This window comes from Dipodomys merriami, unplaced genomic scaffold (genome assembly GCF_024711535.1).
Source record: "Dipodomys merriami isolate MVZ:Mamm:240054 unplaced genomic scaffold, mDipMer1.0.p SCAF_78, whole genome shotgun sequence".
Classification (NCBI taxonomy): domain Eukaryota; kingdom Metazoa; phylum Chordata; class Mammalia; order Rodentia; family Heteromyidae; genus Dipodomys; species Dipodomys merriami.
In genome coordinates this window covers 543,847-569,487 of record NW_027206379.1, presented here as the reverse complement: position 1 = coordinate 569,487, position 25,641 = coordinate 543,847, and the positions used below count along the sequence as shown (strand labels likewise).

Sequence of the window (25,641 nt, the reverse complement as noted above, 5' to 3'; positions counted from 1 at the left end):
GAGCGACAGCACCAGGGCCCAGAGTTCAAGCCCCATGACCGACAAAATAGAGACGGGGTGCGGGATCACACCTGTGATCCTAGCTGCACAGGAGGCTGAGCTATGAGGATCTTGGTTAGGAGTCAGCCCGGGCACAAAGTCCGCACCAGAGAAAGCTGAAGTTGGACCTGTGGCTGTATGGTAGAATGCTCAGTGACAGCACCCAGGACCTGAGTTCAAGGCCCAGGACAGGCACACACAAAAAAGAAAATTTCCTGAGACTGGCTAGGTATTGATGACTTGAATCTGTAATCCTAGCTACCCAGGCTGATCTCTGAGGGTCCTGTTACAAAGCCAGCCCAGCCCAGAAAGTTTGTGAGATTTTTTTTTTCTTTTTTGTTGGTGGTGGGGCCTAAACTGGGCTTGGGTGCTGTCCCTCAGCTCTTTAGCTCAAGGCTAGCGCTCTACCACTTGAGTCACAGCACCACTTCCAGCTTTTTTCTTTTTGTTTATGCGGTGCTGAGGAATCAAACCCAGGGCCTCATGCATGCAAGGCAAGCAGTCTACCACTGAGCCACCTTCCCAGCCCCTTTGTGAGATTCTTATCTCCAAGTAACCACCAAAAAGCCAAAAGTGGACCCGAACCAGGTGGTAGAGCCCCTTGAGAGAAAAAGTTCAAGGACCCTGAGTTCAAGCCCCCAGTATAGCACACACATGAAAGAAAAGAATAAGGAAGGGAATGAGGGAACGAGGTAGAGAAGGAAAGAAGAGAAAAAAAATGAGAATGGTCCCAAGAAGTAACATCCTTTGGAAGCAAAATAATTGCTTAAAATTTGATAATTTTTCACTGGATGCCAGTGGCTCATGCCTATAATCCTAGCTATTAAGAGGCTGGGATCTGAGGATCTTGATACAAAGCCAGCCTGGGCAGGAGAAGTCCATGAGACTCTTATCTCCAATTAAATACCAGAAAACCAGAAGTGGGGCTATGGCTCAGGTGGTAGAGCACTCCTCTTAAGCTGAAGAGCTCAGGGACAGTGCCCAGAGGTCAAGCCCCAAGAATGACCGACAAAAAAAGAAGTTATAATCAAGGGAGCCCCCATGTGCTCCTGGCCTCAGCTGTTTGGCTTCCTGCTTCCCTGCCAAGTTGTGACTTTCAGGGGGCCTCTCCAGAGGCACAACAGGGAGCCTCCTGATCTGGAGTTTTCACCCTTCAAACACCCCCTTTGTCTTTACCCTCTCCTCCCTCTTACTTTTCTTACTTTTTTTTCTCTTTCCTTTCCCTCCCTCCCTTCCTTCCTTCCTTCCACAGTACTTGGAACTGAACTCAAGAGGTGCTAGTGGTAGCATTCAGCCATACCCCTAGTTCTTTTTCCTTGATTTGTATTTCAGATAGAGTTTTATGCTTTTGCCCAGGTCCAGCTTTGGACTCCAGTCCTCCTAACTCCACCCCCTCCACCCCCCCCCCCCCAAGTAGCTGGAATTACACAAATGGGCCAGTACAACCAGCCCTTAAATGTCTTTTCTTTATCAACATTGTTCTTTAGGTATTTTGTTAAAGCAACAGAAACAGATTCAGATACCATCCTAGGAACAGAGCCACTGTTGGTATAGCACCTCTTGATATCATGGTTCTGCTGAGAAGGTGGCTCAGTGGTAGAGCGCTTGCCTTGCATGCCTGAGGCCCTGGGTTCGATTCTTCAGCACCACATAAGCAAAAAGAAAAAAGCCGGAAGTGGTGCTGTGGCTCAAGTGTTAGAGCGCTAGCCTTGAGCTGAAGAGCTGAGGGACAGCGCCCAGGCCCAGAGTTCAGGCCCCACGACTGGACCCAAAAAAAGAAAAAAAAAGAGAAAAGAAAAAAGAAAGAAAGAAAGAAAAAGATATCATGGTTCTTGGTGACAAGCGTTGCCTTTCTCCCAAGTCCCTGTGCTAACCCTCCAGGTGCCCAAGGTCAGTGAAGCTTTTAACCAATTCCCAGGTGCCCACTGGCCAACAGCCACCATTGACTCCTTTGGTCATGGCTCTAGCCCAAAAACCTGGCTTCCAAACCCCAGATTCCTCTCTGCTGCTGCTCCCCAAGGCCCATGATTCCACATATCTGTTAGAATGGGGTTAATAGGCATAAAGTCAGCGGCCTTGAGCAACTCATTCTCTCTGGGGCTCTTTCTTGTTTTCATGTCTCACCAGGGTTGAGGCTGCCTGCAACTGGGACACAGCCCCTTCCTGGGGATATGCTGAATTCTCTGCTCCTTTTTCTTTCTTCCCCCATTCCTGTTTTGGGGTGGGTTTTTTGAATCAGGATCTCACTATGTTGCTCAAGCTAGCTTTTAACTCCATATCCTCTCACCTTAACCTCAAGAGGGCTGGGATTAAAAACATATACCACCACACCAGCTTCTCCCCTTCTTTGTAAAACCTTTACTATTCTCATCCTTTCTTTATTGCCTTAGTGAGGGTGGGAGGGAGGACAGACAAGAAGGTAAAGGCTCAATAGTTGAATATTCATTTTTCCAGACTTGTTAAGGACTCTGAAAACAGCTTTGTAGCTTCCTTTGTTCCATTGTGTCCTGAGTCAGAGACTGGACAGGGAGGGTCACAGGATAACAGGAAATATGTGTCTGGGTGTGGGTGTATGTGACCCGTGATAAAATCTCAAAGTCCCTTCTCCAATTCCAAATACTTAATATACAAGGCTTGCGGAGAGATGTGGAGGAAGGCTGTGAATCTGAAAGAGCAGCCCTGACACTTGATCCTGGGCCATGGCTGGACTGGGAAAGATTTTGGAGACAATGGGGGTAGGGGAGGGATTAGAGGAGGAAAGGGCAGTACTATGGAGAAGGGAAGGTGTGAGTTTAGTGGGAAATAACCTTGGGCTTGGGGGGAAGGGCAACAGAGACTCAGCTCTGAGAGATGAACGTGGAAGTGGGGTGGGCTTGTGGTTCAGACTGCATATTTCACGTGTGGTGTTTTTCTTTCCTTTTTCCTACATGGCCAGAGTGCAGCTCTGGGATTGCCCTGCACATATGGTCACGCCAAGCCCCAGGGACACCAGGTCATCACAGCCAACCCCATGCCCTGTTCTCTGTATAGCTACCTTCTCTGAGACTGTGTTTCCAAAAGACTTTAGATCTGGAAAGACCACAAAAGGGTGAGGTATGTCATGCAAGCACTAAACTTTCTTCCTATCTCTCCCTTTAAAATGTCATCCCTATGCTTGGAGCTGGTGGCTCCTGCCTATAATCCTAACTACTCAGGAAGATGAGCTCTGAAGATCGCAGTTCAAAACCAGCCTGGGCAAGAAAGTCCGTGAGATTTTTTTGTTTTTTTGCCAGTCCTGGGGCTTAAACTCAGGGCATGGGCACTGTCTCTGAGCTTCTTTTGCTCAGGGCTAGCACTCTACCACTTGAGCCACAGCACCACTTCCAGCTTTTTCAGTGTCTGCGGTACTGAGGAATCAAATGGGCTTTATGAATGCTAGGCACTGTACCATTAAGCCACATTCCTAGCCCCTGAGAAACTCTTATCTCTAATTAACCATTAGAAAACTGGAAATGGCACTGTGGCTCAAAGTGGTAGAGTGCTAGCCTTAAGCACAAAAGCTCCGTGACAGCACTCAAGCCCCAAGTTTGAGCCCCACAACTGACAAAAAAAAAGTCACCTTTCAGGCTGGGAAGGTGGCTCGGTGGTAGAGTGCTTGCCTTGCGTACTTGAAGCCCTGGGTTCGATTCCTCATTACCGCACAAGCAGAAAAAGCTAGAAGTGGCGCTGTGGCTCAAGTGGTAGAGCACTAGCCATTGAGCAAAAGCAGCTCGGGGACAGTGCCCAGGCACTGTGTCCAAGCCCCAGGACTGACAAAAAAAGAAAGAATAAAACATTATAGAACAGGGGCTGGCCTTCCTCTCTCCTGAGAGGCAGATGTTGATTCTGCACCAGAAAGGCGTTAGGTCAGCCAAGCTGCAGAGAACTCGCAGTTGACTGAGCTAAGCTCATTGGGGTTGGAGGTGGACCCTGAGATGCTCTTTGAGTGGGACTTACTCCAGAGGAAGCACATAGGGTTCTAGAAAGATGATTAGGCTTTGCCAGAGAACCATGCAGACATACAGGTACAGAGAACAAAGGTTTATTGCCAGGAAAGAGGGCCGGCAAGACCCCTTCTCACGAGAGAGAAGTGAGAAGAAGTACCAGCTATTGTCTGAGGTGACCTATATAAGCTAGAGGTTTAGGAGGGGCTAGATGGGGCTAGGAGGCAGAGATCCTGGTGAGGACGTGTGTGGGCCAGGGGCTTCATCATGGCGGACTAGGATTTATGGCTGCTGTCTAAATAGTAGATAAGGGTCCTGCAGCTGCCCAGAGCTGAAGGTCAGTCTAAGGGGCTCTTGTTGCCTTATATGGTGGTAGCTGCCCCAGAGAAATGCCATCCCAAGATAAAGGAGGTTGGAGGATGATTATTTACTGCCTTTACTACATGGGCCTGGTGTTGCCTAGGAAGGGAGCATGCTAAGCTGTGGAGAAGGGAAGGAGTGGACTAAGCTATGGGAAGGGAGCTCATTTCGCTAACAGTTCTGGGGGCGCTTCCAGCTCTTGTGTCCCAGAAGAAGGCAACTGCAGTGGAGGTGGAAGATTTTTAATTACTATATAGTCTAGATTGGCCTCAAACTTTTTTATAAAGGTGATGTGCAGAGGGGTTACGGTATCATAAGTCAGGTAACCGGTACATTTCTTTTTAGATAATGTCACCCTGGCCTCAAACTCATGATCATTCTGCCTCTGTCTCCCCAGTGCTGGGATTTCAGGTGTGTGCTACCCTGTCCAGCTCTTTTTTTTTTTTTTTTTTTTGTCGGTTGTGGGGCTTGAACTCTGGGCTTGGGCACCATCCCTCAGCTCTAAAGGTCAAGGCGAGCACTGTACTGCTTGAGCCACAGTGCCACTTCTGGTTTTCTAGTGGTTTATTGGAGATAAGAGTCTCACGGACTTCCCTTGCCCGGGTTGGCTTTGAACCGTGATCCTCAGATCTCAGCCTCCTGAGTAGTTAGGATTACAGGCGTGAGCCACCGGCGCCCAGCTGTCTGTCCAACTCTTGAATCAGGGTTCAAGTCCTGGTCCTCCATTGAGCTGTGTGGCTTCAGCATGTCACTCAATATCTCTAAATGTGTTAGAGCACTCATAAATGGTGCTATTAATGGGCCTATCAGAAAGGCCAGCTGTTAAGTGTTAAATTCAAAGATAACGTTAGTATATTTATCTCTCATCTGGCATACAGCCATGCCCAGTAAGCATTGGCTATTGTTAAAAGTGCTGGAGATAGGCCCAGGGACTGGTTCCCAGAGGCTGGGGAAGTAGGATGGGTCATGTGCAAAGCAAATCACCAGCCAAAAGTCAGGCACATGGCTCAACTTTCTTTTTTGGTGATTGTGGGGCTTGAACTCAGGGCCTGGTCATTGTCCCTGAGCTTTTTTACTCAGAGCTGATGGTCTGCCACTTTGAGCCACAGCACCGCTTCTGGTTTTCCAGTGGTTAACTGGAGACAAGAGTCTCATGGACTTCCTGCCTGAGCTGGCCTCGAACCATGAGCCTCAAATCTCAGCCTTCTGATTAGCTAAAATTATAGGCATGTACTACTGGACCCAGCTCACTTTGTATATTTAAAATTGAAGCCACAGACTGGTGGCCACATTTGTAATCTGTGGATCATGATTCAAAGCCAGCCTGGGCAGGAAAGGTCCTGAGACTCTTATCTCCAACAAACCATGCAGAAAAAGCTCAAAGAGACACTGTGACTCAGTGGTAGAGCACTAGGTTTGAGCAAAAAAAAAAGCTCAGGGACAGCATCCAGGCCCTGAGTTCAAGCCCCAGAACCAGCACAAAAATAAGATAAAATAAATAGTTAAAGTACACTCTTCTAGAGTGATAAAATTTTGCTAGTAATTTTTTTTTGCGTCTTCTTTTTTTGGTTGTACTGAGATCAAACTCAGGGCTTTGCACTTGCTAGTTAAGTAGTATACCACTGTTCATGCATGTGGCCCAATGATGCTGTTTTGGGGAGAGCTACAGAGATACATTTTTAATTGTAGATGTTTCTTGTCTGTATCAGAAACATGGAGAGGTCTCTTGGTTCTGAAGTCCCTTCTCTAAAGATGGAGTTTTAGGAGATAGTCTGCTCTTTTCTTTTTTTTTGGGGGGGGGGGGTCCGGTCGTGGGCCTGAACTCTGGGCCTGGGCGCTGTCCCTCAGCTCTTCAGCTCAAGGCTAGCGCTCTACCACTTGAGCCACAGCACCACTTCCGGCTTTTTTCTTTTTGCTTATGTGGTGCTGAGGAATCGAACCCAGGGCCTCATGCATGCAAGGCAAGCACTCTACCACTGAGCCACCTTCCCAGCCCCTAGTCTGCTCTTTTCTATACAACAACAATCTCCAACAAACCAGCTATCTACATTGTTTATTGTCAGTGTTTATACTATCTTATTAACTTCAACTCTATTAATGAAAGCAGATCATTGGTGGAAACAGTACATTTATCAACACTGACAAATTTGTTGCTTTAAAATAACAGCTGTTCCTCCATATCCACAGGGGAATGACTCCCAGACCTTCTCAGATTCCAGAATTTCCAGATGCTAAGTTTCCCCTTCCCCCCAGTGGAATGTATTTGCACATAGTGCTGTCAATTTGGGTTATTTTAAAGACCCAGTAGAATGCAAAAGCTATGTAGATAGTTGTTCTACTGTACTGTTGGGGTGAATAATGATAAGAAAAAAGTCATTTTTCCCTAATATATACAGGTATATATATGTATTGGTTATGGTGCTTGAACTCTGGGCCTGGGTGCTGTCCCTCAGCTCTTCAGCTCAAGGCTAATACTCTACCACTGAACCACAGCACCATTTCCGGTTTTCTGGTGGTTAATTGGAGATAAAGAGACTCAAAGACTTTCCTGCTCAGGCTGGCTTTGAACTGCAATCCTCAGATCTCAGCCTTCTGAGTACTTAGGATTACAGGCATGAGCCACTGGCGCCCGGCCCTAATATTTTTTTATTATGCTAATTCTGGGACTTGAACTCAGGGCCAGGACATTGTCCTTGAGCATTTTTTTTTTTTTTTTGTCAGTCATGGGGTTTGAACTCTGAGCTTGGGTACTGTCCCTCAACTCTTCAGCTCAAAGCTAGCATTCTAGGGCTGGGAAGGTGGCTCAGTGGTAGAGCACTTGCCGTGCATGCATGAGGCCCTGGGTTCAATTCCTCAGCACCACATAAGCAAAAAGAAAAAAGCCGGAAGTGGCGCTGTGGCTCGAGTGGTAGAGCACTAGCCTTGAGCTGAAGAGCTGAGGGACAGTGCCCAGGCCCAGAGTTCAGGCCCCATGACCAGACCAAAAAAAAAAAAAAAACTAGCAGTCTACCACTTGACACACTGTACCACTTCCAGTTTTCTGAGTGGTTAATTGGAGATAAGAGTCACACAGACAGGCTGGGAAGGTGGCTCAGTGGTAGAGTACTTGCCTTGCATGCATGAGGCCCTGGGTTCGATTCCTCAGCACCACATAAGCAAAAAGAAAAAAGCCAGAAGTGGCACTGTGGCTCAAGTGGTAGAGTGCTAGCCTTGAGCTGAAGAGCTGAGGGACAGCGCCCAGGCCCAGAGTTCAGGCCCCACGACCGGACCCTTCCTCCCCCTCAAAGAAAGGAGTCTCACAGACTTTCCTGCCCGGCCTGGCTTTGAACCGTGATCCTTAGATCTCAGCCTCCTGAGTAGCTAGGATCACAGGCATGAGCCACCAGTGCCTTTGACCTTCCTTGAGCATTTTTGCTCAAGGCTAAGTACTCTACCACTTGAGCCATAACTCCATTTCTTTTCTTTTTAATATATATATAATCAGAGAGAAGAGTCTCACAGAGTTTCCTGCTAACTTGGAACCACTGTCCTCAGATCATAGCCTCCTGAGTAACTAGGATTACAGATATGATCCACTAGTGCCTATCTTCCTAATTTTATTTTTTTTGTGTGTGTTTGTCCTGGGGCTTGAACTCAGAGCCAGAGCGCTGTACCTGAGCTGCTTTTGCTCAAGGCTAGTACTCTACCATTTGAGCCACAGCACGACTTCTGGCTTTTTCTGTTTATGTGGTACTGAGGAACTGAACTCGGGGTTTCATGCATACTAGGCAAGCACTCTGCCACTAAGCCACATTCCTAGTCCCATGAGTCTTATCACCAATAAATTACTCAGAAAAAGATGGAAGGGATGCTGTGACTCAAGTGTCATAGTGCTAGCCTTAAGCAAAAAGAGGCTCAGGGACAGCACCCAGACCCTCAGTTCAAGTACCAGCACCAGCAAAAAGAATTTAAAAAAAAAAGAGAGAGCAGGATGCTTATGGCTCTCACCTGTAATCCTAACTACTCAGGAGGCTTAGATCTGAGGATCATGGTTTGAATTCAGCCTGGGCAGAAATGTCCTCAGGAGACTTTTGTTGTTGTTGTTGGTCACGGGGCTTTAATTCTGGGCCTGGGTGCTGTCCTTGAGCTCTTCAGCTCAATGCTACGGACTTCTGGTTTTTGAGTGGTTAATTGGAGATTAAGAGTCTCCTGGGGACTTTCCTGCCTGGGCTAGCTTTGAACTGCGATCCTCAGATCTCAGCCTCCTGAGTAGCTAGTATTATAAGCATGAGGGCTGGGAAGGTGGCTCAGTGGCAGAGTGCTTGCCTTGCATGCCTGAGGCCCTGGGTTCGATTCCTCAGCACCACATAAGCAAAAAGAAAAAAGCCGGAAGTGGCACTGTGGGTCAAGTGGTAGAGTGCTCGCCTTGAGCTGAAGAGCTGAGGGACAGCGCCCAGGCCCAGAGTACAGGCCCCACGACCGGACCCAAAATAAATAAATTAATTAATAAATAAGCATGAGCCACTGGTGCCTGGCTCCCCAAGACTCTTATCCCCAATTAACCACTCAAAAACCAGAAGTGGGGCTGTGGCTCAAAGTGGTAGAATGCTAAGCCTTTGAGTAAAAGAGCTCAGGGACTGCACCCAGGTCCTGAGTTCAAGCCTCACAACAGACTAAAATAGTCTCACAGACTTTCCTGCCTGGGCTGGCTTTGAATCTTGATCCTCAGATCTCAGTCTTCTGACTAACCAAGATTACAGGTGTGAGGCATCAGCACCCAACATCCTAATACTTTTGATCATGGTTTGTTCAGTCTGGATGCCAGACTCACACATGGAGGACTGACTAGATGAGTTCTAACATTGATGCTTCGCTCTAAAACTTCCCACCCCTATCGGTGCACTCAAGGCAAAAAAAAAAAAGGAATCAGAAGCAGAAAAACCGTCCATGGAGGGAAGCGTTGCCAAACTGACCCACAGTCTGTTATTTAACTTCACAAACAACTAGTGCCAAACATGTGAAGGCAGGCTCTTAAGATTAGTAGAAATAGGAGAGAACTTCTTGTGAACAGTATGGAATAAGGATTAGGCCTCCAAATAACCATTTATAGCCCTTGTCCCTCCTGAGTCCATCCATAACCAGTTCTGGTACCTGAAGTTCTGCCTACTGGAAAAATTTCTTCCTCACCAGGTTTTTATTTTTTATTTTTTTAACTGTATTTTTTTTGTCTTTTCTTTTTTTTGGTACTGGGGATCGAACCCAGGACGTTGCACTTGCTAGGCAAGCGCTTTGCCACTGAGCTACATCCCAGCCCCCTCACCAGGTTTTTACTGTGAGAGGGGCTGGAGCATAGCAACAGTCCATTTTGGTTCACTCCATTAACTAACCCATCCATGAACCGGACCTAAAGTTTTCTTCACTAGCTGGTCCTAAGGAGCCTTAAAAGGTCATAGGTCTGGGCTGAAGAAGAGATGCTGAGGCAGCAGAGATAGGTGAGGATCAGGCCACAGGCTTAGGAGACTCACTTGCGCCTTTTTTTTTTTTTTTTTTTGCCAGTCATGGTGTCTGAACTCTGGGCCTGGGCGCTGTCCCTCAGCTCTTCAGCTCACGGCTAGTGCTCTACCACTTAAGCCACAGCACCACTTCCAGCTTTTTCTGCTTATGTGGTGCTGAGGAATCGAACCCAGGGCCTCATGCATGCAAGGCAAGCACTCTACCACTAAGCCACCTTCCCAGCCCCTCACTTGTGCCTTTGAATCTTCTCAATTTTTGTGGTAGTTAATTCAAGATAAGGGTCTCACAAATTTTGCTGCTGGGGCTGGTTTTGAACCATGATCCTCAGATTTTAGCTTATTGAGTAGCTAGGATTACAGATGTGAACCGCTGGTACCTAACTAAAGCAGCCCATACTAATAGAGAATTTCAGAGCCATATGAGGTAGGACATGCCTACAATTCCAGCATTTGGGAAGTGAAGCCAGGGGGATCAAGATTTTGAGGGTAGCCTCAACAAAGTTAGACCTAATCTAATAAGCAAAATACAGACAAAATGCAAAAGTGCTGGGGCATTATTACTTAAGTAGTAGAGCAAATGTCTAGCATGTGTCAAGCACTGCATATAAACCCAGGACTTAAACTCTAGCACAACCATTCATCTACTTCTTCCCCCAGCCAAGTGGCCATTTTTCTGTTCAAATCTGGTCAAATGCAAGGACTGTGTCCACCAAGTGATCTACTCAGAAACAGACTGTAGCCTAAAGCAGAATTGCAGAAACCGAGCTAGTCAGCCCTGCAAAGGGAATGCCTTGATCTTGGAATTATATTTTTTTGTGTGCATGTGGTTCTTAGTAATGGTTTGTTATAGTACAAAACAAACAGCTTATGTTTGTATTTATTTTGTATCCCATACATCTCTGTACCATGTCTCTCTTTCTTTTCTCTCTCCTCTATTCCTTAAAAAATCGGTTGGATTGTAGCCAGGTCCTGGTGGCTCACACTTGTATTTCTAGTTACTCAGGAGGCTGAGATCTGAGGATCAAAATTCAAAGACAGCTACTTTCCCATAGGAAAGTAGGTGAGATACAACTGCAATTAACCAGAAAACCAAAAGTGGAGCTGTAAATGTAAGTGGTAGAGCACTAGTCTTTAAAAAACAAAAAACTATGGGCTGGGAAGGTGGCTCAGTGGTAGAGCGCTTGCCTTGCATGCATGAGGCCCTGGGTTTGATTCCTCAGCACCGCATAAGCAAAAAGAAAAAAGCCGGAAGTGGCGCTGTGGCTCAAGTGGTAGAGTGCTAGCCTTGAGCTGAAGAGCTGAGGGACAGTGCCCAGGCCCAGAGTTCAGGCCCCACAACTGGACCAAAAACAAACAAACAAACAAACAAAAAAAAAGACCTGCCAGGCATCAGTGGCTCACACTTGTAATCCTAGCTACTCAGGAAGCTGAGATCTGGGGATCACAGTTCAAAGCCAGCCCAGGCAAGAATGTCTGTGAAATTCTTATTATTTTCTTTTATCGGTCAAGGGGCTTGAACTCTGGGCCTGGGCGCTGTCCCTCAGCTCTTCAACTCAAGGCAAGCACTCTACCACTTGAGCTATAGCACCACTTCAGTTTTCTAGTGGTTTATTGGAGGTAAGAGTCTCACGGAGTTTCCTGCCCAAACTGGCTTTGAACTGTGATCCTGAGATCTCAGCCTCCTGAGAGACTAGGATTACAGGTGTGAGCCACCAGCGCCTGGCTTCCATGAAATTTTTAGCTCCAATAAACCACCAGAAAACTGGAAGTGGCACTTTTGCTCAAGTGGTAGAGCGCTAGCCTTGAGCTGAAGAGCTGAGGGACAGCGCCCAGACCCAGAGTTCAAGCCCCACGACCGACAAAAAAAAATAAAATAAAACAATAAACAAAAAAATAAACAAAAAAACCCCGCAACAGGCTCTGAATTCAAGTCCCACAACTGACAAAAATATTTTTTTTTTTTTGGGTCTGGTCGTGGGGCTTGAACTCTGTGCCTGGGCGCTGTCCCTCAGCTCTTCAGCTCAAGGCTAGCGCTCTACCACTTGAGCCACAGTGCCACTTCTGGCTTTTTTCTTTTTGCTTAGGTGGTGCTGAGGAATCAAACCCAGGGCCTCAGGCTTGCAAGGTAAGCTCTCTACCACTGAGCCACCTTCCCAGTCTGACAAAAATAATTTTTAAAAAATTGGGCCAGGTGCTTGTGGCTCACACCCGTAATCCTAGCTACTGAGGAGACTCAGATCTGAGGATCTCGGTTCAAAGCCAGCCCAAGCAGGAAAGTCTGTGAGACTCTTCTCTCCAATTAACCACCAGAAAACTGGAAGTGGTGCTGTGTGGCTCAAGTGGTAGAGCTCTTGCCTTGAGGTGAAGAGCTGAGGGACAGTGCCCAGGTTCAAACCCTATGACCAAAAAAAAAAAAAAAAAATTGGATTGGATAGGAGGCAGGAACTAGCAGGATGAGGGATGTTGGGGAGGACTAAAGAATATGAATATGAATATGCATGCATATATGAAAATAGGAAAATGAAATCAGTTGAAATTGACAAGAACGGGGATTGAAGGCGAGTGGTAGAGGGGGTTGACAAGGGTACATTGTCTGCATGTAGGGAAATGTTACAATGGAATAAAACTAATAGATGCTAATCAAAAATTTAATTTACAAAACCTATTGGGGCTGGGCACCAGTGGCTGACTTCTGAAATCCCAGCTGCTTTAGAAGTTGAGATCTTAGGATCACAGTTCAAAGCCAGGAAAGCCTTATGTCGTTGAGACTTTTATGTCCAGGAGACTCATCTCTAACCACCAAAAAGCTGGAAGTGGAGCTGTAGCTCTAGTCATAGAGCACTATCCTTGAGCACAAAAGTTTAGGGACAGTGCTCAGGTCTGAGTTTAAGCCCCAAGGCCAGCAAACACAAACACACCCACACCTTCCCCCCCCCCCCAATTGGAAATAGAAAAGACATTATTGGGGCTGGAGATGAGAGGCTCAGTGATAAGAGCTTGCCTAGCATGCACAAGATCTTGACTTCCATTCTGAGCACCACAAAACAAAAAACAATATTCACTTCCTATCTGTGTGACCCCTGGGCACAATCTATGCTAAGATAATAGGTGTGCATCACTACATTCAGCTCTCCAGAGAAGGGGTCTCAGGACATTTTCTGCCTCACCTAGCCTCAATCCAATATCCTCCCAAAATTCAGCCACTAATCCCAGCTGCTAGCTAGGATTATGAGCATGAGCCACACAGCTTGTGTAAATGATCACTTTGGATCACTGATTGAAAATGGTGGAAAACCAATGCAAAATTTTGGAAACTGAGGAAATACTATACCCTAATAAATCACTTTAAGGTATATGCCCAAGAGAAACTCTTGGATACATGTTCAACCAGAGATACTCACCAGGAATATTCTTAAGAAACATAGTTTGAAATAGAAAAACAAAACAAAACAGGAAATCCTATTTCCATCCTTAAGGCAAAGAGATTAATAAACTGTGGTATAGTAACACAACAAAAAGAATATCGAGCAAGGAAAAGGGAATAAAACTGAGTTGAATGAACCTTACTAGTTTAATGCAAAAAGTATAATAGAAGGACAATAATAAACTATTCTCTTCATAAAAGTTCAAAGATAGGGGCTGGGAAGGTGGCTCAGTGGTAGAGCGCTTGCCTTGCATGCCTGAGGCCCTGGGTTCGATTCCTCAGCACCACATAAGCAGAAAAAAAGCCAGAAGTGGTGCTGTGGCTTAAGTGGTAGAGTGCTAGCCTTGAGCTGAAGAGCTTGAACACACACACACACACACACACACACACACACACACACACACGTTCAAAGATAAAGCCAAACAGTATGTTTTGTTTTTGGTGGGTCAGGGGGCTTGTACTTAGGGCCTGGATACTGTCTCTGAGCTTTTGTGCACAAGGCTAGTGCTCTACCACTTTGGAGCCACAGCCTCACTTCTGGTTTTCTGGTGGTTAAATTGGAGATAAGTCTCATGGACTCTCCTGCTCAGGCTGGCTTTGAACTGTGTATGATCCTCAGATGTCAGCGTCCTGAATAGCTAGGATTACAGGCGTGAGCCACTAACACCCAGTTAAACAGTATATTTTATAGGCATGTAAAGATGTGTAATTTTTTTCTTTGAAATACATTCTTCCAGCCAGGTGCTGGTGGCTCATAAGACTTATCTCCAATTAACCACCAAAAAAACAGTAGTGGGGCCCGGTGCCAGTGGCTCACACCTGTAATCCTAGCTATTGAGGAGGCTGAGATCTGAGAATCAAGGTTCAAAGCCAGCCCAGACAGGAAACTCTTTTTTTTTTTTGTCGGTCGTGGGGCTTGAACTCTGGGCCTGGGCGCTGTCCCTCAGCTCTTCAGCTCAAGGCGAGCGCTCTACCACTTGAGCCACAGAGCCACTTCCGGTTTTCTGGTGGTTTATTGGAGATAGGAGTCTCATGGTCTTTCTTGCCCGGGCTGGCTTTGAACCGCGATCCTCAGATCTCAGCCTCCTGAGTAGCTAGGATTACAGGCGTGAGCCACCAGCGCCCGGCTAGGAAACTCTTATCACTAATAAACCACTAGGAAAGCAGAAGTGGTGCTGTGGCTCAAGGGTTAAGAGCACTGGCATTGGCACCGGGAAAGCGCCCAGGCCCAGTGACCAACAAAACAAAACAGTAGTGGGGGTGTGGCTCAAGTGGTAGAGTTCCAGCCTTGAGCAAAAAAGTTTGGGGACTGTACCCAGGCTCAGAGTTGAAGCCCAAGACCAGCACAACACAAAAACTAACAATAACAAAACCAGAATTCTGGCCGGTGGTATCCAGGACACGCGGATAAGGAACAGGTGAAAAAAATATAGATGAATGTGGTTTTATATCTGTCCCTTCAAGGGATAAAACTCGACTCTGCAATGAGTATTCATGGTATTAAGTTATAAACAGATGTCAATTTTAAAATGAGGCTCACACATGGATCAATGATGATTGTGTGTCATTAACTAGAGATTATAACTAATCCATTCGGTCGACTTGAAGTCCGCCTCCCCAAAACAGTAAAATTGCCTTTCCTAGTCGGGCCAGCCAAGGGAGAAACTAAAACGAGTGGGAGGGGCGGTAACTATTTTCACTTTTCCCTTCCTGTTTTGTCAGAGACTGGGAAAGCAAGTCAGAATTTCTAATCTTTTCCAATTCCCACATCATTTCCTAACTTAAATTGAGAGAACCTAAGTCTCCAAGTGGAGACGACTCCCGGGGCCGCCCGGGGAGGAAGCTGCGTGGGGCGCACACGCGCGCTCAGCCCGAGGAGCCGGGCATTTAGCGTGACCCCCGGGGGGCTGGGATCTTTAGGGCCACACTCCCCCAAAGTGGCAGGGAGGAAGCTCGGGGTTTACTCGTGGGCGCCCCCGAAGGCCGCAGTTTAGCGGGGCAGGTGACAGCCCCGAGCCCGGTCGCGCGCGGCGGCGATCGTGGCCCTGTACCTCGGTACCAGACGGCGCCTCGTGGGCTACCCGGGTGCCGTCCACCACCGGCCTTCGCGGGCGCAGCAGGCCCGGGCCTTTCCCCGTGCGGGGCGGGCGGCTGCAGGGCAAGCAGCCCTGGCTCGGCTCCAGACCCGGCCCGGGGTGACATCACCACACTCCTCCGTTCCGCGCGGGGGGGGGGGACCCGAAATCCCCTAAAAACAGAGTGAGTAATCGCCGGCCCGCCCTCCAGGCGGGGCGAGACCCAAGAACAAGCTGAGCAGCCGCAGCGCCAGCCGCAGGAGCGGCCTCCAGGCGGGAGCGCTTTTGTCGCCGGCGCGGTGCGCTCCGGTCCCCGGCCCCGGCTCTCCGGCTCTCCGGCTCCCCGGCTCCCCGGCTCCCGGCGGCGCGCGCGGCCTCTCCGTCCTCAGCGCGGCGCGCACTGGCTGCGGATCCCCGCGCGCGGCGGCTCGGGCAGCGGCGCAGCGCGCAGGCGCGGCCGGATTCCGGGCAGTGACGCGGCGGCGGGCGCGCGCGGCGCATTTCCGCCTCTGGCGAATGGCTCCGCTCTAGCGCGCGCCGCGGGCTCAGCTGCGACCCCGGCCCCGCCCCCGGGACCCCGGCCATGGACGGTGAGGGCGCCCTCTAACCCCACGGGGTAGCCGTGTCCGGGCGAGCGGGGCAGTGGCGGCCCCCGTACCCCGCCTTCTGCGCCGCGCGAGGTGCTGCGCAGGGAGCGGCCGGCCGGATGGTGGCGTGGGGCGGGGCGGGCAGCGAGGGGTCTGACTCAGTTTCCCTTCTCGGTGTAGGGGGAGCGTTGCGCAGTACCTCCCCGGGTGGGAGTGTGGGGGGAGCCTTGACTCACTTTTCCCCCCTCCAGGGCCCATGGGGGGGGGCAGTTCTGAGTTCGTTTCCTTGTTAGGGGAGAACGTATCTGAGCCTGCTTTCCGCGGGGGGCAGGGAAGGGGGGGTAGTGCCCTCTTTTCAGTGCCCCTTATGAAAGTGAAACTTGCCCTGACTCAGTTTCCTTTTGCAGAGTAGGCATTCCATAACCCTTCTTCTTTAGAAACAGGTGCTGCTGCTCCCTTAGTTTCACCGCAGGTTGTAGGGGCAGGTGCTGACTCCTAGAGGAGCCCGGCTCCATCAGATGCCCCTCCTTACCCTGTAAGGACTGACAGTGTCTTCCCCTTCCCTTTCAGACCTGTTTCCCCTCATCTTCCCCTCAGGTAAGTGGACAGGCCTTTGGTAGTAGCAGAGGAGGGGCTATTGGGGTTCAGGACCACAGGGGCAGCCCCTGATGCCACTGGCTGTGCCTCCAGCAGAGCCAGCCCAGGCTTCTGGCCCTTATGTGGAGATCATGGAGCAGCCCAAGCAGCGGGGCATGCGCTTCCGCTACAAGTGCGAAGGGCGCTCGGCGGGGAGCATCCCTGGTGAGAGGAGCACAGATACCACGAAGACCCACCCCACTATCAAGGTCAGCACTGACCCCCAGGGATGGGTGGGAGAACGGATGGAATGGAAGGCACCCCAGGAACCCCAGCCGACTTGCCTCTCAGGCTGCTTTATATCCATCCCCCCTCCCCCGTGTCTGAGAGCCAAGTTTGGGATTGCTGGCCTTCTAGAATACTCTGTACTTTGGACAGATCAATGGCTACACAGGACCAGGGACAGTTCGCATCTCCCTGGTCACCAAGGATCCTCCACACCGGCCTCACCCTCATGAGCTCGTGGGGAAGGACTGCCATGATGGCTTCTATGAGGCTGAGCTCTGCCCTGATCGGAGCATCCACAGGTGAGGGCCCTGCAGGCCTGAGGTGGGGAGGTCAGGGGAGGGGACTGGAGGCAGAGGGCTGGGGAGTGGTTACAAAGTTTCTCCTCTCTGGGCACAAAGTCAAATTTCTCTCTTCTTGTTCTGCCCCAGCTCTGCAAGCTGAATTCTTTGTCTTGAAATCAATCTGTGAATATATCTATTGAACTGATGGACTTTGTAACTAATGAACTACCTGTTGACAAGAATTAATTACACAAATAAATAGACAAAATTCCTTGAGAGTAATGATTTCGCTAGTAAAAAGAAAACAGGGTAGGAAGTGGGAATGTGGCTTAGTGGTTGAGTGCTTGCCTAGCATGCATGAAGTCCTGGGTTCAATTCCTCAGTACCACATACACAGAAAAAGCCAGGAGTGGTGCTGTGGGTCAAGTGATAGAGTGCTAGCCTTGAGCAAAAGCAGCTCAGGGCCAGTGCCCAGTCCCTGAGTTCAAGCCCCAGGACTGGCAAAAAAATAAAGAAAAAATAAATCAGGGTAACAGGTTGAAAGGATAACTAACCCAAGGCTGGGGAGCTGGTCTCATTCTTTTGGATTGAGAAATCAGAGAAGACCTTTTTTCTAAGACTTGGCAAGAAAGAATAGAGATGCATGAAAAAGCATTCCAAACCAAAGGAACAATGACTTTGAAGTAGGAGTGAGTTTAGTCTGATTAGGGAATGGGGAAGAAGCCCCTGTGGCCAAGAATGGGGAGCCCTGGGGTGGGGGGAGGGTGTCTTGTCCCCAAAGGTAAGGAGAAGAAAGCCTTTGAAGGCTGTGGAGTACCCCAGCAGTTACCTGTGGGTTGAGGAGGGTCCATCTGGGCCCTGCTGAGACAGGGAAGTAATTTTTTTTGGGGGGGGGGGTTACTTCAGCTTCCAGAACCTGGGTATCCAGTGTGTGAAGAAGCGGGACCTGGAACAGGCCATCAGCCAGCGCATCCAGACGAACAACAACCCCTTCCAAGGTGAGGGGCAGGGGAGAAAAGACCTGGAGCCTGTGCCCCACCCTCACTGCCATCATCTTCCCCTGGCGGTCTGTCATGCCTGTCCCTCAATGCCAAGACTCACAGTATAGATGGACTCTTCCCTCCCATACCTGCCACGCTCCCATTTTACCACTGACACACAGGCCCAGAGATGCGGAGTGACATTCTGGGTCACAGTGGAGTCAGCAATGGGACCAGAACCCGGTCTTCCTCCTCCTCCCAGGCCTTCTGTCACACCCGCGCTCAAACAGCCATCCCTGCCAGAGCTCCCTGCCCTCCTTCATCCCTTCCCTCTGCCCCTCCCTAACCCCATCTGTTTTTCTGGCAGTTCCCATAGAAGAGCAGCGTGGGGACTATGACCTGAATGCTGTGAGGCTCTGCTTCCAGGTGACAGTCCGAGACCCATCCGGCAGGCCACTCCGCCTGCCGCCTGTCCTCTCTCATCCTATCTTTGACAACCGTGAGTGGCCAGGTTGCCTAGGGAAGGGGCGAGAGGGTGGACCTGGGTAGGAGGAGGGGGCTGAGGTGGGTGTGGCCTGTGAAAGGGGCTTTGTGTAGTTGTCCAGCACGTTCATCCCCTCTTCTGGGCCCATGGTGCTGGTTGAGGACAGGGGAAGACCCAGAAGTGCCCCCCCAAGTGTCGCTCCCAGGCTGTCTGGGAGTGTGCTGGGAATCGGATGTTTTGCATATCATGTGCCCAGAGGGTGGCATGCCAGGATCTGTGCTAATGACTCTAGGAAGTGGACTCCCCGGAACTGGCCATGCTAGACAATAACATTGCAATGACAGAGGCTTCTAGGAACTTCGAGGTGAACTGAGCTGACATTGACCAATCGCAGTCTTTCAGTAACCAGCAGGATGAATGAAAATAAAAGGGCTCTGGAGCCCCAAAGACAGGAAACCAAGATAAACTGAAGGGGGGGTGGGCGGGGGGTGGGGGAGAGCTTGTTGCCAAGATGGGGGATAAACCAGATCCTGAACCTATGCTTGGGTTGGGTGGAGAAAGAGAAAGCAAGACCAGCTAATTCCCACCACAAGGACATTGATGCTTAGGTGTTAGTCACTCTTGTCTTCCCCTGGCCTGGAGTCCTACTGCGCACTGAACCTAGCAGGTGAACTAGTTGCTGCATTGGTTGGGTTCTAGGAGCAACTGGAATAGTCTGACTTTGAGCACGGAGGTGAGGTTGACAAGCTTTGGGTAATCTTGACACTGGGCTGGGCTGTTGCGACTCCAGCAGGCCACCCTGGGGACTTGTGGTGGCTCAGGGCTTCCTTCCTGATTGTCACACCCTCAGGCGCCCCCAACACTGCAGAGCTGAAAATCTGCCGAGTGAACCGAAACTCTGGGAGCTGCCTGGGCGGGGATGAGATCTTCCTGCTGTGTGACAAGGTGCAGAAAGGTACACTCGAGGGGCAGGACTGGACTCTTTGGGCTGAGCGGTGAGGGCAGGGCTGAGCAGAGGTGGTGAGTGCCATGTATCTGGCTTTCGGTGCACCCTGGTGTCTTGGACAGCAGGGTGAAGTCTCTGGAGACAAGCGCCGGAGGTTGGGGCAGCAGGTTTGGGAGGTTTCAATGCCTGACTGACCTGCTGCCCATCTCCTGCAGAGGACATTGAGGTCTATTTCACGGGACCTGGCTGGGAGGCCCGAGGCTCCTTTTCTCAAGCTGATGTGCACCGGCAAGTGGCCATCGTATTCCGGACCCCTCCCTACGCAGACCCCAGCCTGCAGGCGCCCGTGCGTGTTTCCATGCAGCTGCGGAGGCCTTCTGATCGCGAGCTCAGTGAGCCCATGGAGTTCCAGTACCTGCCAGACACAGGTACGCAGCGGGGGAGGCTGCAGCCCGCTCGCGTGGCCTCCGCCAACAAGTGGGGGCAAAACTTGAGATTTATACTGTTAATCGTTACCATGTCAGCCCCACATAACATCTTGGTCACATCCTGAGGGTCCTATAACGGTGAATTCATCAAACTGCATTTCTCAGGGTCCCCATCTCTGACACGTGTCTCCCCAGAACTCATTTCATACCTCATTTAAAATAGTGACACTCAAAGCTTACTTTGAGTAAGGTTAATTAACTACATCTGCCCCTGTTCCAAGAGTTTCAGCAAAATAATTTTAAGCTCTCCCTACGTTTTTGGGGACTGAGACTGGTCTATGCTCCTTTATCAGTGGGGACAAGGCATCTAATCACAGGTCCCTGGCTCCAGATCTGTTACTCTGCTGTGTGTCTTTTCTTTTTCCTCTCTCTTTTTTTATTAGTTTATGTTAACATAAAGGGATTTCACTGTGCTACTTCCATACATGTGTATGATGTACTGTGAGCAAATACTTCTACATAATTTTTTGTTGTTGTTGGTAGTGGTGGTCATGAGGCTTGAACTCAGGGCCTGGACTCTGTCCGTGAGTGTTTTTGCTCAAGGCTAGCACTCTACTTCTTTGAGCCACAGCACCACTTCCAGTTTTCTGGTGGTTCATTGGAGATAAGAGTCTCATGGGCTTTCCTGCCCAGGTTGGCTTTGAACCACAATCCTCATATTTCAGCCACCTGGCTCCATAATTCCTTTCTTTCTTTCTTTCTTTCTTTCTTTTCTTTCTTTCTTTCTTTCTTTCTTTCTTTCTTTCTTTCTTTCTTTCTTTCTTTCTTTCTTTCTTTCCTTCCTTCCTTCCTTCCTTCCTTCCTTCTTCCTTCCTTCTTTCTTTCTTTCTTTTTTTTTTGCCAGTCCTGGGGCTGGAACTCAAGACTTGGGTATTGTCCCTGAGCTTCTTTTGCTCAAGACTAGCCCCAGGGCTTCATACATGTGAGGCAAGCACTCTACCACTGAACCACCTTCCCAGCCCTCCAGAATTTTTTTTTTTTTTTTCCTGTTGTGGGGCCTGAACTCTGGGCCTGGGTGCTGTCCCTCAGCTCTTCAGCTCAAGGCTAGCACTCTACCACTGAGTCACCCTCCCAGCCCCACCTCCATAATTCTTATCACCCATTTTTAAACAGTTTTTAACACATCCCATTGGTGTCTCTTGTCTCTGCCATTCAAGCCAGCTGTTTTGGTTAAGCTTTATATGCTTGTGTGGTGGCAGGTGTATGCCAGATTCTTTTGTTGTTGTTGTTGTTGTTGGTTGGGGAGCCTGAACTCTGGGCCTGGGTGCTGTCCCTGAGCTCTTCAGCTCAAGGCTAGCACTCTACCACTTGAGCCACAGCGCCACATCCAGCTTTTTCTGCTTATGTGGTGCTGAGGAATCGAACCCAGGGCCTCATGCATGCAAGGCAAGCACTCCACCACTGAGCCATCTTTCCAGCCCATGTATGCCAGATTCTGTAAATACAAAGATGACTGAGCCAGATCCTTGCCCTTCACAAACTCAATCACCACACAGCCATGCAAGTCACATACTTAGTTCAAGAATGGCGGGCAAATTGCTGGGTGCTGATGGCTCACGCCTGTAATCCTAGCTACTCAGGAGGAGGAGGATCTGAGGATTGCGGTTCAAAGCCAGCCCAGGCAGGAAAGTCCGTGAGACTCTTATCTCCAATAAATCACTAGAAAACCGAAAGTGGTGCTGTGGCTCAAGCGGTAGAGCGCTCACCTTGAGCTGAAGAGCCCAAGGACAGTGCCCAGGCCCAGAGTTCAAGCCCCACAACTGACAAAAAAAAAAAAGAATGGCAGGCAAATGGAGGTCGGTGCAGAGTGCCCCTGGGAGCACGTCTGTAGGAGCCAGAACGCACAGGAGGTGACTTTTACCATAGAGAAACACCTAGAAGTGCATTTTCCAGGAAGGAGGCTCAGACATCCATGTGGATGGCTCACACCAATCCTTCCCCAGCCACCTCTAATTCAGCCCCCAGATCACACTTCCGGTGCTGTTACTGTCACTAAAGTGTCAAGCCTTTAGCAATTGGAGAGTGTCCCCCCCCCCAGAGCCGGGCTCCTGAGCTTGGCTCTACTCAGGGCCCTCCAGGGGGATATTCAGCCAACAAAGCTTTCTCAGACAGCCACGGAGTGTTGGAACTGCTGAGCTTCGATGCTACACATCTCCAGCAATTGGTCGGAAGTATGGGTGTCTTTGGGGAGCACCAGGGCCTGGCTGAAGAGTACCAGCCCCACTCTCCCTGTTACTTTCCCAGATGATCGCCATCGGATTGAGGAGAAACGCAAAAGGACATATGAAACCTTCAAGAGCATCATGAAGAAGAGTCCTTTCAGTGGTGAGGCGGGGGTAGGGAGAGCCCTGGATAGAGGCCGGGAGCAGGACCGGGACAACCTCAGGGGCTGAGAGCTAACCCAGCCTTTGCCCTGCAGGACCTACTGATCCCAGGCCTTCACCCCGGCGCATCGCTGTGCCTTCCCGAAACTCAACTGTCCCAAAGCCAGGTAAAGATTTTCTTTGGTCTCCCTGGAGCAGTGGCTCAAATTTCCACAAGCTGAAGCTGGGACACATTCTATGACAGCAATGAGCTGAGGCATCGCCTCACCCACAGGCATCTAGCGCTAGTCAGGCTCATCTGGGGAGCATGCACGTGGCGTGCATTCTTGGGTCCTGGCTCAGAATGGAGATTTTGGAAGTGTGGTGCAGGACCAGCAACTTCCTGTCCATGGAAGTCTGAGGCCCATTGCAGTAGGTAAAACCTGAATTGGATTTTTTTTTTTTTTTTTTTTTTGTACTGGTCCAGGAGCTTGATCTCAGGGCCTGGGCACTGTCCCTGAGCTTTTTTGCTCAAGGCTAGTGCTCTACCACTTGAGCCACAGCCCTTCTTCTGGCTTTTTTGGTGCTTAATTAGAGATAAAAGTCTCATAGATTTTCCTTTCCAGGCTGGCTTTGAACCATGGCTCTCAGACCTCAGACTCCTGAGTAGCTAGAATTACAGGCATCAGCCACCAGCACCTAGCACATCTTTGTGTGTGTGTGTGCGTGCGTGCGTGCGTGCGTGTGTGTGTGTGTGTGTGTGTGCGCGCGCGCGCGCCCCACTAAGAGGCTTGAACTTCGGGCCTGAGTGCTGTTCCTTAGCTTTTTTACTCAAGGCTGGTCCTCAGTCATTTGCACCACTGCTCCACTTCTGGCTTTTTGATGGTTCATAGGAGATAAGTCTCATGGACTTCCCTGCTTGGGCTAGCTTTGAACCAAGATCCTCAGATCTCAACTTTCTGGCTAGCTTGGGTTACAGGCATGAGGTACTGACAACCAGATTTGTCTTCCTCAAGATACAGATGCAGAACTGGGCTAGCTACTTCAAGCTCTCAAATGAATTAGGAAAGCAAAAAAACATAGCACTGCTAAAGTAGCAAGATGTACGTGCTGGTGGATGGCTCAAACAGTGACAAGTACCCACTGCAGGCCAGCCACTGCTCCCTGAGCGTGCCACAGATTGGGCCCACTTAGAGAAGAGCTTTAAGGGAATTGGTGGGCTTAGGTCAAGGGCTGGAAGCAGATCCAGCAAGCCAGCAAGCAGATTGAGTAAGTGGAAGGAGCTACTGTGTTGGTAGTGACTGCAAAGGGAGGGGTTGATCCTGAGCACCGTTGCCAGGGTGTGGGGTACAGAGGATGGGGTGGGTTTCTTGTGCTGTCTCTGATCCCAGTCTCTTTGTCTCTCCTCCAGCCCCCCAGCCTTACGCCTTTCCACCATCCCTCAGTACCATCAACTTTGATGAGTTTTCCCCCATGCTGTTACCTTCAGGGCAGATCCCAAACCAGGCCTCAGCTTTGGCACCTGCCCCTACCCAAGTCCTGGCCCAAACTCTGGTCCCTACATCAGCCATGGCATCAGCTCTGGGCCAGGCCCCAGCCCCTGTGCCAAGCCTACCCCCGGGCCCTCCCCAGTCTGTGGTCCCACCTGCCCCAAAGACCACCCAGGCTGGGGAAGGCACACTGTCGGAGGCCCTGCTACAACTGCAGTTCGATGCTGATGAAGACCTGGGGGCCTTGCTTGGCAACAGCACAGACCCAGCTGTGTTCACAGACCTGGCATCTGTTGACAACTCGGAGTTTCAGCAGCTGCTGAACCAGGGTGTATCCATGCCCCACCCCACAACCGAGCCCATGCTGATGGAGTACCCTGAGGCTATCACTCGCCTGGTAACCGGGTCCCAGAGGCCCCACGATCCAGCTCCTAACCCACTGGGGGCCTCAGGGCTCCCCAATGGCCTCTCAGGTGATGAGGACTTCCCCTCCATTGTGGACATGGACTTCTCAGCCCTTTTGAGTCAGATCAGCTCCTAAGAGGGTGATGCCGGCCCTACCCAGAGCACCAGGTTGCAGGGACTGAAGCCCCCCCCAAAGCACTGTGGATTCTGGGGAATGTGCTCCAACTGCCCCCACCTTCTTTGGGTGGCATCTTCTGGGGGCAGCCCATTTTATTCTTTGGCAGTGTCTCTCTCCTTTTTGGAGGTGCTTAAGCAGAAGCATTAACTTCTCTGGAAATGGGGAGGACTCTTACTCTCTCTTCCCCTGTCTTGATGGTGGGCTCCCTTCCCTGTAGGGAACTCTGGAGGCCCCTTCCCCATCCTCCAGCTTATAGTGCTCTCCTGAATAGAGGAGCAGCTGGAACTATAGCCTTCAAGGCCACAAAGCCTTATTATCAAGTGTCTTCCTCACATCACAAATTCATTTACACCACGGGCTAAAATAATGCTCCTGTTGCAGCCTCCGTGTGGCATTGCCTGACACCAGCACTTGAGGGGCTGGCCTTCCTGCCCTGTAGGTCTGTACCAGCTCTTCCTTGCTCAGCAAAGGCTGAAGTCCAGGATTCCCCAAGGGAGTGTGGAGACTTCCCTGCTCCCCCTTTTCTCAAGTGCCTTAATAGCAGGGCAAATTGTATGAGACTAGTGGAGAACAGGCTGGAAGCTCTTCAGCCAAGAAGCAAGTCTTTAACCGAAGAATCGAAGCAGTTGGACTCTCGCTCTTTCTATTCTGAACTAATAAATATGTTGCCAAGCTGGCCAGGGATTTGTGGTCTTTCAGCAAACACTGAGCTCACTGGGCTCATCCTGTCATGCAGGACACAGGCGATAGAGTCGAGTTACTATGCCGTCAACAGGGAAACCCTGAAAGACACCTGTAGTTACCGTCCAAGTTCAGGGACCAGGCAGCTGAAGCAGGGCCCCCAGTACTGCCTCGGGATGGAGCGCTTTCAGATCCTTCACGGAGGCCTTCACACTCGTTCAAGGTCTTAGGTCAACAGAGGGTGGATCTCACAGAAAAGCTAGCCAGCTTTTGGAAGCCATTCTGGTAAGAAAACAATTGGGGCAGCCTGTGAGCGCTCTGGAACGCTGCCCAAACAAGTTTGGGATTCATTTCTTGGGTGACCAAGGGGTTTACTTCTGCCTGGGAAAGGGTTGGGGGGGGGGGGTAGATCTCTGCTTATTCCATCAAAGCTCTGATCCCTGTTCTGGGAGGAGCGCTGAAATCCTAATCCACTGCCTCAGGGGGCCTCGGCCAAGGCCCGGCCATCGCCTTAGTGCTGAAGCTGGACGTCGGACATGCTTCCGGCTTTAACCTAGCGCACGCGCAGCAGCGAACTGCCTGCCTAGAGCCGGCCATCCCCC

General features: G+C 50.1%; 1 protein-coding gene across 2 annotated transcripts; it reads left to right on the top strand.

Moving 5' to 3' along the window:
* Positions 1 to 15,859: 15,859 nt before the first annotated feature.
* On the top strand, positions 15,860 to 25,036 carry LOC138818806 (transcription factor p65). Of its 2 annotated transcripts, none has more exons than XM_070009947.1 (11): positions 15,860 to 15,942; positions 16,510 to 16,536; positions 16,633 to 16,784; positions 16,954 to 17,102; positions 17,991 to 18,082; positions 18,432 to 18,563; positions 19,399 to 19,503; positions 19,710 to 19,922; positions 22,227 to 22,307; positions 22,402 to 22,473; positions 23,697 to 25,036. In XM_070009947.1, the coding sequence occupies exons 1-11, from the start codon at positions 15,936 to 15,938 to the stop codon at positions 24,314 to 24,316; spliced, it is 1,650 nt and encodes a 549-aa protein (XP_069866048.1). In that variant the 5' UTR covers positions 15,860 to 15,935; the 3' UTR covers positions 24,317 to 25,036. The 2 variants fall into 2 exon arrangements, with proteins under 2 accessions (XP_069866048.1, XP_069866047.1); XM_070009946.1 differs by having other exon boundaries at positions 16,630 to 16,784.
* The last annotated feature ends 605 nt before the right edge of the window (positions 25,037 to 25,641 follow it).

Coding starts and splice junctions, on each gene's coding strand:
- LOC138818806 (XM_070009946.1), top strand. Junction 16,537..16,629: donor TCCCCTCATCTTCCCCTCAG/GTAAGTGGACAG, acceptor CTGTGCCTCCAG/CAGAGCCAGCCCAGGCTTCT. Junction 18,564..19,398: donor TCATCCTATCTTTGACAACC/GTGAGTGGCCAG, acceptor TCACACCCTCAG/GCGCCCCCAACACTGCAGAG.